This window comes from Diadema antillarum, unplaced genomic scaffold, assembly GCF_040938485.1.
Source record: "Diadema antillarum isolate AM-2024a unplaced genomic scaffold, OU_Dant_1.0 scf00000019, whole genome shotgun sequence".
NCBI lineage: Eukaryota > Metazoa > Echinodermata > Echinoidea > Diadematoida > Diadematidae > Diadema > Diadema antillarum.
In genome coordinates this window covers 2,369,573-2,381,970 of record NW_027270908.1, presented here as the reverse complement: position 1 = coordinate 2,381,970, position 12,398 = coordinate 2,369,573, and the positions used below count along the sequence as shown (strand labels likewise).

Genomic DNA, 12,398 nt, shown 5'->3' with positions numbered 1-12,398 from the left:
ACTCACTATAACTTGGAATTTAACATTGACCAAACAAACAATTAGAAAGGAAAATTAACAGGTCAGACTCTATACACATCACAACATAAAAAAACAACAACTGCAACTTCATGCAAAATGAATGGTCAAATAATTCTAAACGAATATGTTCTATGCTAACACGGTAAACTATAAACTAAAGTTTGTTTTCTCGCAATAAAAACAAAGTAACACATTGTAAAAGGAGTGATATCATTGTAAGTGCATTCCCATTACACGAAAAGTGGACAAGTCACACCTCTACATGCTCATGGAAGTACAGATTTACAGCTTTACATACAACTCTGATATTAGTGCACGAGACAAAAACATACATCTTTCTAATTTGAGAATGGGTTTGAACAGGAACTGAGGATTGTGACTGGGGGTATGATAATCAGCTATCATTATGAACAAGTACAACAATCACAGCACACATTTTTTTAATAAAAAAGGAAACATCTGTCTGGACATATGGCAATCTAAACTGTTAAACCATGGAAGAAATGTTGTGCTGCACTCGGAAAAAAAAATCTGTTTGATCATGTGTCACTCATGTGAGTTAAATGAAGAAAGTGATGAAATGTACCGCTGCTTCACAAAAAGAGTGACACCAACTCTTATGGGACTGTCTAGATGACTCTAAGGGAAGTTTTCGTCTTTCTCTACCCTAGTGTTACATTTATGCACCCGAGGTCAACATGATCGTTTGTGCCAAGTGGATAACGAAATGCAAGGTGGTGCTGCACTGACCTTTGACCTTTAGGACTGCTGTACAGGTGGCCTCCCCAGCTGGGTTGGTAGCCTTGCAGGTGTAGGTGGCAGCATCTTCGGGAAGGGCTTCAGGTACTTCCAGGATGCAGGTTGTACCATCAAAGCTGATCTTGAACTCGGGTGAGTCCTACAGCATATGGCAAATTGAGAAGATCCATTGACATATGTGTATGTACACGGACTAAAAAAGATAATGGTCATTCCCTTTGCATTGACTGCTGATGATTGAAACAATTACCTTTACCAAGTATTAGATATGTGGCAGTGGATTGACCTATATTTGACCTTTTGTAAGAAATTACAGATCGCAACAATATTTGTTGTTGTTGTTGTAATCACTTATTCTTAGTGGCATTCTCATCATTGAAGAGTTTGTCACCATTCATCAAATACCACAATTGATGACTATACATTATAGCTCTCTCTTTCAGCTGGTACTATTACTACTACTGCCACTAATCAACAGGTATTGTTGCTGTGTAAGAACTACTCTCATCATCATCATCATCATCATCACCATCATCAGTGTTACTGATAAAAGTATTACCACAATCCTAATCTTTTTTGATATCCATTCTGATGATGTCAGTGACCATATCTGTGATTCTTCCTGGTTTTGAATTGATTATTACTACTGCAATTAATCAAAGGTACTGACTATTTATGCACTACTCTCATCATCATCAGTGTTATTACTAAAAGTATTACCACAATCCTAAACTTTATTGGCATCCATCCTGATGATGTCAGCAACCATTGTGAATAAGTGATTATTCCTGGCACTGAATTGACACTTACCTGAATAGGCTTTGTCCCTTCATACCATGTGATGGTGATTGGTTGTGATCCTGTCACCGTGGCGACAAACTTTGCGTCCTCCCCTTCTGTGACTTCCATGTCTACGATTGGCTGGTCAAACTTGGGCGGTGAGATGATGATTTCAATTTCTCGAGGAGCCTCCTCCTCAACGGCAAGGACTATCTCCACCTTCTCAGTTGTCTTCTCGTCGGGTTTGGCTGATTCATCTAAACCAACGTTTACAATGTTTAAGAAGAAAGGTAGATTGAAGGTGAACATGATACAATTTGTTGGTAATATGCATGTAAGTGTACCATATTTGAATGTTGTTTTTCTTAATAAGCATAATACGCAAAGAGGAATACATATATTCCACATACCAAAAAGAAATGATTACTGAAAAGACTTATTTTGAACTTTTGTTGATTAAAGCTAAACATGATTATACTTCCATTTAAAATCTTAATTTAATTCATCTAAACAAGGTATTGCAATTGACCAAAATCAAACATTTTCATTTTTAAGGTTCTACAATCAATTCCATATTTATACACTTTAATATTTAGGCCTATGTATGATACATTTTCATTTATATTCATACACATGTATGTGCATACACATGTTGATACATATAACAGGTGTATAAATATACACATAAAACTAATCATGCATAAATCAAACAAATCACACACATGTACAAACATCCTGACACCACAATACAACATACTAAGAACAAGAGACATACATTGTGCAAGACCCTACTTCAGAAAAATCATGCAGTATTCACAGTGAACTCATTTCCAGAACTAACATAAAACTGCTCATAGTTCATGCACAGAGACATATACATAGAGACATAAACATACATTCAAGGGAAAAAAGCATTATGAAGTGCAACTCATTTGCATATTCACTACTATCACACAAGGCATACATTTGCATACACATGCTTTGCATTCAGTTTGCAAGCAATACATAAAATTTTACACACAATTCACTAACCACAAGTCGTAACTTCGCAATACTCAAATTCTTTTATTTCTCTCCTCCTCACAGAACAAAATAACATGCAAACCAAATGGAAAGTGAGAACAATATATCTTTATTATGGACTGAACATATGGCATAGAAGCCTGTAATTTCACAGGTGATATTTGAGATGTTTCATAATACACTTTCTGAATGTCTACCCTTAATCACAACATGTTTCTATAACTTGGGACATAAGATGTCATGATATAAGGATATTTGACAAATATTTGTTCTTCATCTAATATGTCTGATCTGGGCTTGCTATCATAAACTTCAGGACATGGTGTGTCAACCTCCTGGCAGGAATATACAGATGATGACTGGTGGGAAAGAATACACACAGAGTGATCCATCCCTTTCATCTAAGTCCTGCTTCCATTGCTGTCATTTATTTTTGTAAAAATGTTCACCCATGGGACAGCATCTTTCACCGTATTCAGCCCCAGCGACCACATCACATGTGGTCTACTGTCACATGCTGATGTGTTACCAATCACTGACCGATGTTAAGCTGAGTCAGACACTGTTTTGTGATATTCCCTCTTCCACCACTCAATACCAAGATTCCAAATGATATAACGTATTTGGATTTTTTATTTGACCAGAGGAATTAAAAGAATATTTAAACTTAAGGAAGGATAATTTCAAAAGATGCTATTCATGACCCTTAGGCATGCCACAGCTGCAAAATAAACAACTATTTGGTGCAAAACTTGATACAGCACGGTGCAGCATTTTCTGATATATCACGAGTAGTACAGCCACACAAATATATAACAAATTTGCCATGCAGTTTAGGCATTCTCCAGAAAGAACCTTCTCGGTTAAGACTGACTTACCGTATACACGGATCTCTGCAACTGTGGTGGCCTTACCAAGTGGGTTGGTAGCCTCACAAACAAAGGTACCATGGTCCTTGGGGGTTACCTCGGTGATGCAGAGCTGGCTGACGCCATCATTGTAGTTGATGACGACGTAGCGCTCATCTCGAACTTTCTCGCCATTGTGGTACCACTGGAAGGTTGGCAGAGGGATACCGGTGAACTTACACTCCAGGTACACAATGCCACCGGGCACAGTGTCTTGTGATCTCAGCTCCTGAATGACCACCGGTCCCTCTTTGACCTCTGTAGTGACCTCTCGAATGATCTCCTCGGTGATTCTACTGGCTGTCACTTGGGCTTCAGTGTCATCGACCTCGATTTCAATGACCTCTGGAAGCTCTTCCACCTCCTTGGTGATTGTAGTCGTCGTTTTCTGTACGGTAACTTCCTCGATCGTCTGTGGTGCCCCCTCCAGGGTTATTTCAACAGGCGCCAGCTCTCTGGGACCTTTTATCATGAGCATGGATGGGAAGCAAAAGATTAATCAAATGAACATAATATCTCATTCCACTAAGTGGCATGCCATTGTGTTCATCTATTGCAATGACCCATCTGGTAGATAGTATTTGATTTTATATGAAAATTCCTACCTACATTTTGTGCATCATATATATGCATTTTTAAACAGACATGTAATATAACTATGATTCAAGTGATAGTACTAGGGAAAGTGTAGGATCAAATACTGATTGAAAATCACATCAAAAAACAAGCAAAAGGCTGTTCTCATGTAATGGCATGAACAGGTGTCTAGGAAAAACTGAAAATGAAAGACAAGTCAACTTATAACTACATTTGTTCCAGTTGATAGTTAAAAAAAAGAAGATTGATGACAGATTGCTTCAAAAAGAGGTCGCATGGAATTCAAGAGGTAATGAAATGAACAGCAAATAAATATGCACCATTTCTTTCAAAATGAGTGTGCTAGCTCGCTCATGCCATATACAGACTCATTTAGCATTAATAAGCAATTGCAAAAGAAATACACTTTGAAGTGTGTAACTATTTCAATAGGTTGCATAAAAGTATGGTGTAAAGACAGTCACATTCATACAAGCATTATTGTCACAAGAAATAAAGAAATAAGGAAGCTTACTTGTTCTCTATTTGTTTCCCTTACTTACTTTAAATCTTTCTTTTCACTCTGCTTCATTGTAATCACCTATTTCTCAGGAAGGCAGGAGAGAGCGAATCATTTAAATGGCCACAAATGGTGCACCTTGTGACTCTTCATGTCGAGACTATGAATGGTTCTATGCCATAAATAACTTCAGGGGACATTTCAGTAATGTTCCTTGTCAATGTGTTCCATGCTTTTTTTTTTCTCCACAATTTGTGCACTGGCTCTGCAAAAATTCACATTCCACCTCAAATTTTTGCTCTGGTACCACAAAAAGAATATTATTTCAATGAGAAAGACAAGTGCACTGAAGCATTAATATTTAATATTATTCTTTCTAAAAACTTCACTAATCTCTTGAGGGGAAAAATCTTCCAAAATCAAATTATTACATAGTTGAAAATCACCTCACTAGCATTATAGTAACTAACATATCCATACATCCTTTGGAAGAACAAAAACATACATGAGACAATAATTCTATATTCCTAAGTATGCTACTAACACTATCATGGTGGCTAGACTCTATCATACACATTCCTGCTGAGGGTAACTTTCAAAGGAAATGGAGGGCCTTGGGCAGAATAAAAGCACTGACTATGACAAGAAGACTGTAAATTTTGTAATCTATCTTTATGTGGTACCAAGAAAGGCAGGAAAGTATTGCAAGAAATTCAAAACTATTTATTTTCAGCAGCAGAATAATAAAAGCAAGATAACACTCAACACTCATACAGCCAGTCTGCAAAGTAAGAAAGAGTGAGGCAAAGTAACTAAACAGTCAAAGCAGCTTTGCAACGAGCACATAATTTTACTCATAACAATAAAACATTTCTTTCTGCATGAGTGAGTTCATTGCATTGGCAAGCACATGACATGTGCCTCACTGATGCAGGTAAAACCAGTGTTCGAACTTGTGTATTTTTCCATAAGTTCTGAAGTTGGTGAGTGGTAACTCACTGATTTCTAAATTTGGAGTCCCAGGTTTCAGGATACATCTTATGTCATATACGCTGTTCTATTTCGAAAGATGTGCATAATTGACATCATCAGTGAGACATCCATCACACAGTGATCATAAAAAGGGTATGAAAGTATAAAAGTGAGAATGCAATCCTATTCCACGTCAAATCACTTTTTCTTATGACATCTACAACAGAAAAATGACACATGTGTTGTAAACATACTCTCCCTTGCAAAACATGAATGTTTTACATTGGTTGAGAATGTCTAACAATGTGCACATTTCAAACGTTACTTCATCATAATCATGCATGCCAGCTACAGCATGAAGAGTTATTCAAGTGTCAATGGAGACAAGTTTTTCCTCTGGATTTGTAAGGCCATACTTGCCTTTAAAGTGATGCTGATCCGCAATGTCATGCAAAGTGCATTACTGCTTTTTCAATTAAAAATTGCCTTGGAGTATATTGCACACACACCATTTCAACCCATTGAAGACGGGTTCCGAGAACACTCGAGCTGGTGTCTATGGGAAATGAGTGTTATAGCAAATCAGTCCGTCCTCAATGGGTTAAACATACCTGCGCAAATCCAAACTCCTGCAAAATTACCTATGCTGTGCACTAGCACAAATGACAGCTCCGGCAGTGTTCTTCGTGCTATGAAGCATCCATGCAGTTCGTGCGACATATGAGTGACGTGGTTGCATATCTTTGTACTCACCATCAATCTGAAGAGTTATTTCTTCATGTGGCACCCTGACACCTTCGACATCCAGAGACACCTCCTCTCGATGTTTCTTCTCAGGAAGTGTTTTCTGGAGTTCTACAATAGCACTTTCTCTTTCTGTTGTAACGTCCTTTGAAACCACTTCAACAGAGACTACCCCCTTTTCTCCTGGTTGAATTCCAAGAACCATTTCTTGTGAAACTAGTGCACTTGGTTGGTCCAAGGACACTTCTTCTCTGTGTTTTTTGGGTGAATCTGTACCCTGAGCTGGCACAGTCACACTTTCCCTTTCTTCCAAGGCACTCTCAGACGTCACTTCAGTGACCTGCTCTCTCTGCTCTTGAGGGGTAATCATCATAGAGATTTCTGGCATCTGTTGGGCCTTCTCAGGGCTTAGTGCAAGTTCAGCAAGTTCTCTTTGACCAGGGACTATAACTACCTCACTTGGAGTAGAGTCTGGTGCTTCTTCAGCCTTGGAACGAATAGGTGCAATGTCTGGTGATATTTGATAAAGTGTCTGCATCTCTTCTTGTGATACCTGATGAAGTGTAGTAGGATGTTCTTCAGATGACTGGTCTGGTTTATCTTTTGCGTCGTCTCCAGGAATGGAATAAGCAGTGATTTCTTGTGCCATAGGAATTTCTACAGAAACAACAGGTAGTTCTTGAAGTTCACCAGATCTACCAGCTTCCAAGATCACCTGAGTTGTCTCAGAGGGCAGTTTGTCTTCTTGAAGTGAGATCCCAGCCAATCTTTGGCCAGGTAGTATTACTGCTTCACTGGGAATTGCATCTGTTGCTTCTTTTGCCTTGGCATGAATAGGTGAAATGTCTGGTGGCACTTGATAAAGCGTCTGCATTTCTTCTTGTGCAATTGGAAGAAGAGGAGTTGGGAATTCAGAAGGCTGGTCTGGTTTTTCTTTTGTCTCCTCTCCAGGAATAGAATGAGCAGTAATTTCTTGTGAAAGCGGAACTTCCACAGAAACAGCAGGGAGTTCTTGAAGTTTACCAGATCTACCAGATTCCGAGATTACCTCAGTTGACTCAGAGGGCAATTGTTCTTCTCGATGTGAAATCTCTGCCACTCCTGGTGGCAACTCAATGGGACTCAGGGTCATTTCATTGACAGGAACTGCATCTGCTACTGATGCTTGGAGTGTTGCATCAGTGACAATGGGAATTGAGACCCCCATTGTTTCAATTTCTTCTGCATCTTTAGATACAATTTCAACCACAGCTGCATCATGTGACATTTGCGCGACTGTTTCTTCCACACGTGGGATTTCAACAACAGATGTCTGCAACTCCTGTGCAACTTCAGGCATGACCTCAAATGCGGTACTGCTGGGCACCTGTACAAGTTGTTTTTCTTCCTTGAGAGTAGATTCAAGAGTTGGAGGTGGCAGCCCAGAGGCTTCACCAATTGGCACAAGTGGTGAAACATCAGCTGATGCTGGATGAGTTTCTTTATCATCTCCATCATGAGGTTTTATGTCATCTGGTTGCAGGACATGGCTTACTTCTTTTGTAATACTTTCTGCTTCTCCTGGAATCTCAACGACAGCAGTTGGCAGTCCTTGGGCCTCAAAAGGCTTGATATCTGTTTGCACATATTCTTCAGGCAGTTCTTGCTCTTCTCTCAGAAGTTCATGGGCTGTGGACAATTTTTTGACTTCAGAGACACCTTCTGTTATTGTCAATTCAATGGTGTCAGGCCTTTCAGAAGCAATGTCTCTCTCAATTTGAGATATCTGAGCACCAGTAACACCTTCATAGGGTTTTTGGGGTAGAATGGTAACCTGCACAGTTTCACCTATATCCAGGTGCTCTGCTTCAGAAACACCAACTTCAAGTGGCTCTTCGACTGTGGGAACAGTTTCAGTTTCTATCCACTCATCTTTGGTCAAGTGAGTCACAGTTGTTTCTGTTTGAACTTCTGTCACATCCACTTTCTTTTCAATATGTATCTTCACTGCTGTTGTAACTTTTCCAAAATCATTTGTCCCAACACATTCAAACAACCTATCATCTTCTTGTAAGGGACTTATGACAAGAACAGTACTTCCATCCTTCTCAAAGAGGGTAGTAAATCTTGGGCCTTCAATTGGTCCACCATTGTGGAACCACTGAATGGAGGGTTGTGGGACACCGCCTATTTGACATTTCAGTATTACAGTTTCCCCAACAGTCTTTTCTGTACTTTCGAGTGGCTGTTTGATAAACGGAGCCTTGTGAATGATTACCGGGGCATTCTCTAATGGCAGGGTCAAATCAAACTCTTCAGGTGCAGTGTCATGATATTCTGGCTTTTCACTGGCCATTACAGTGACCTCAGAAATTTGTGATTCTGGTAGAGACATTTTTTCAACAAAGTTTATGGAAAAATCATCCTGTACAGGTGCAGCAAGCTCTACAACAGTTTCCTCAGACTTCAGTGTGGGACTTACTTCAAGTGGCATCTCAGAGATAAGAGCTGCCTCTCTGTCAGTGGTCGTGACAGTGGTTTCTTGATCAGTTGTCCCTGTTTCTACAATGCACGTATCTGAAATTACATGTGCTGCCCCACGACTAGCATCTGAAAGATCAACACTAATGCGGCCTATATCCGCAACTTCTTCAGCTGTGTCTGATGGCATATCTTTCTTTTCCAAAGTGGAAACTGTCTCCACAGAAGTAATCTCTTCAATGTGAGGAATCTGAATTGTGGTAGATTCTAGCTCATGCACTCTATCAGCTCTCTCATCATGAGGAAGGCAAACCAATGGCTCATCAAGCTGCTGCTGCTCTATTAGGGGAATTTGTACGGCTGAAATTTCGATTTCAGTAGCTTTACCAGGAGTCACAACCATTGTCACGTCTGAAGGTAGCTCATACTGCTGTCTGTCCTCAAACATAGGAACAGTGACATCATCTCTTGGGAGGCTTTCATACTCTTCAGGTTGGATGACTGTTTGATATGGGGTGACATCTTCCATTTGCGGAATTTCTGCCACCAACATTGGTGAAGCTCTAGCCTCTTCTGGCTTGGCATCTGGTGAGACAGCTTCAGTTTGTGGTATGTCAGACAGAGGTTGTACTGATTGAGAGATTTCTCCTACACGAGTCACAACAGGTGAATCTGCTGATTCAAATGCAACTGAGGGCTCTTTCTCAGCCTTTTCTGGTACTACAACTACAGTAACAATATCTCCCGGGGTTGCGTTAATCAACTCGGAAGCTTCTGGATGAGGGGATGGTAACTCTTCTGGTTTTGTGAGTTCATCAGGAGTTAGTGTGAACGTTGTTGTTCCATGTACAGGGACCTGCTCTTCAGTATGTAATTTTTCAAGCTTATGTGTTGGTAGTTTCTCAGTCTGTTCAGGCCTTAATGAATCAATCTCCAAAATGCCCTCAACAGATGCTCTCTCACCTCTTTGCAGTATTTCAGGGTACACTGTTTGTAGTTCCTCTGTAGTTTGTGGTGTGGCTGTATGTGATGCGAGCTCTCCATGGAGTTCTTCACTCAATATGCCTTTCCTTACAGGCACCTCAAGTACACCTTCTATCATTTGTACAGCCTCAATTGGTCTGACCTCATGAGGAGCATAGTCTTCAGGTGAATAGTCAGGCATTGATATCTCTTTGCTAGTATGTTCAAATGCGGTTGAGGGCATTACTTTGATTTCCTGAGAGAGATCATCAGTGATAGTAACTTCAGTGACACTTGGTATTTCAGCATGAGTATGCTCCTCATGTTCAGAGACTTCAAATGCAGTTGTAAAGCCTTCTGGTTCAGCAGATTCATGTGGAAGAACAGTAATTTCTTGTGTTTCTTCAGGCAGTACAACCTCCTTAGTCCTGGAAACATGCACTTCGGGTTGATCTATGCGAACCATAGTGGTCTCAACAGCAGTTATATCATCCCTGGAAACCTCTAATACAGTTGATACTAATTGTTTCTCAGTGACTTCTACATCTTTCCCAGCATGGATCTTTATGACTGTTCTTACTGTGCCATAATCATTAGTCCCAATGCACTCAAATTCATTGTCATCTTCTTTGAGCGGACTGATAACAAGAACTGTTCTTCCATCCTTTTCAAAAAGGGTAGTAAATCGTGGACCTTTAATGGGTCCACCATTGTGAAGCCAGTGGATGATAGGTTGAGGGCTACCACCAATTTGGCATTTTAGAATGACAGTTTCTCCTACATCTTTACCTATGCTTGTAAGGGGTTGTACAAGAAGTGGAGCTTCCCAGCATTCTCTCTCATCACTTAACTCTTCAACTGGCATGTCTCTTTCATTTTCTATTGGAAACTCAGAGGGACCTAGTACTACATCTGTGTCATGCACCCTTTCAGTACCGCTTTGAGGGTATTCTGGCTTCTCATCTAGTTTCTTTCTTGAGTCATCAATTTCATATGAAGTTACACTCACTGGATGAGCTTTTTCACTAGAGTCCACGTCAATTGTATGTTTTTCCATTGGTGTAATTTGCAATGAAACATGCTGATCTACAATATCTGTAATTCCTTCTTCAGGTTTTGATTGTTCAAAGGTAAGAGTACCCCTTTGTTCAATAGACTCTTGCTCTATGGGTATTGCAGATGACTGCTGCTGGATAGAAACTTCATGCAATTTACCTTGGACAGGCTGGATAAACTCCACTGCAACAACTGGACTGGTTTCATCTGTATGAGGTATGTCCACTTCTGTTACTGATACTTCTTTCACTTGTGATGGTTGAATATCAATGGAAGAAATCTCACTTGGGGATGAAACCAAACCTCTGTCCTCTACTTGAGGGAGCTCAACAGGGGAAGTAAAAGCTTCTGAAATTTCTTTAGGCTTGTCATATGTGTCAGGAATGTCCACCTGCACCTCAAATGGTATTACTTCCTCCTTGTGGGATACCTCAACAGTGGCTGTTGAAAGTTCTGTGACTTTCTCTGGTTTGACTTCGATCAATGTAATTTCACTCGGTGTAGAATATGGAGCTTTATCTTCAACAAGAGGCAGTTCTACGGCATCTGACGGCAATTCTTGAGCTTCCTTTGGTGTCACTTCCATGGCTGAGACCTCTACAGGAGATTGGTAAACAGTTGTCTCCTCTCCAGGTGAAACCCCAATCACTGCTGATGGTAGTTCTTTGATTTCCTCTGGTTTGATATCGATTGAAACAACCTCAGATGGGGCAGAATACACATCCTTTTCTTCAATTTGTGGAAGTTCTATGTCTGCAGAAACTGAATCAATCTCTTCGGTCTTCATCACCAAAGCATCTATGTCTGATGGCTTTTGCTCTGCAAGTACTTCCTGTGTGTGAGGAATCTCAATAATCGCTGTTGGAAGTTCTGTACCTTTCTCTGGTTTGAGTTCAATTGATATCACTTCACTTGGTGTAGAATATGGAGCTTTATCCTCGACAAGAGGCAGTTCTACTGCATCTGATGGCAATTCTTGAATTTCCTTTGGTGTCACTTCCATGACTGAGACCTCTCCAGGAGATTGGTAAACAGTTGTCGCTTCACCATGAGCTACTCCAATCACTGCTGATGGTAGCTCTTTGATTTCCTCTGGTTTGATATCAATTGAAATAACTTCAGTTGGGGCAGAATACACATCCTTTTCTTCAATTTGTGGAAGTTCAATGTCTGCAGAAACTGATTCAACTTGCTCAGTCTTAATCTGAAAGGCATCAATGTCTGATGGCACTTGCTCTGCCAATGCTTCCTGTGTGTGAGGAATTTCAATCACTGCTGATGGCAGCTCTTTGATTTCCTCTGGTTTGATATCGATTGAAACAACTTCAGATGGGGCAGAATACACATCCTTTTCTTCAATTTGTGGAAGTTCCTTCAGTTGGGGCAGAATACACATCCTTTTCTTCAATTTGTGGAAGTTCAATGTCTGCAGAAACTGATTCAACTTGCTCAGTCTTAATCTGAAAGGCATCAATGTCTGATGGCGCTTGCTCTGCCAACGCTTCCTGTGTGTGAGGAATTTCAATCACTGCTGATGGCAGCTCTTTGCTTTCCTCTGGTTTGATATCGATTGAAACAACTTCAGTTGGGGCAGAATACACATCCTTTTCTTCAAT

General features: G+C 40.2%; 1 protein-coding gene across 1 annotated transcript; it reads right to left on the bottom strand.

The window, feature by feature from the left end:
• Positions 1-700: 700 nt before the first annotated feature.
• LOC139728574 (uncharacterized) lies at positions 701-12,178 on the bottom strand. The gene is made up of 4 exons (XM_071639514.1): positions 6,313-12,178; positions 3,462-3,953; positions 1,591-1,817; positions 701-919 (listed from the first exon to the last, which is right to left on the bottom strand). The coding sequence occupies exons 1-4, from the start codon at positions 12,176-12,178 to the stop codon at positions 701-703; spliced, it is 6,804 nt and encodes a 2,267-aa protein (XP_071495615.1).
• Positions 12,179-12,398: the final 220 nt, after the last annotated feature.

Bases quoted from the DNA above. Each gene is read 5' to 3' on its own strand.
- LOC139728574 (XM_071639514.1), bottom strand. From the start codon at position 12,178: ATGTGTATTCTGCCCCAACTGAAGGAACTTCCACAAATTGAAGAAAAG. The intron at 3,954-6,312 runs GTGAGTACAAAG...TCATGATAAAAG, and splicing joins AATAACTCTTCAGATTGATG to GTCCCAGAGAGCTGGCGCCT. The intron at 920-1,590 runs GTAAGTGTCAAT...CATATGCTGTAG, and splicing joins AAGGGACAAAGCCTATTCAG to GACTCACCCGAGTTCAAGAT.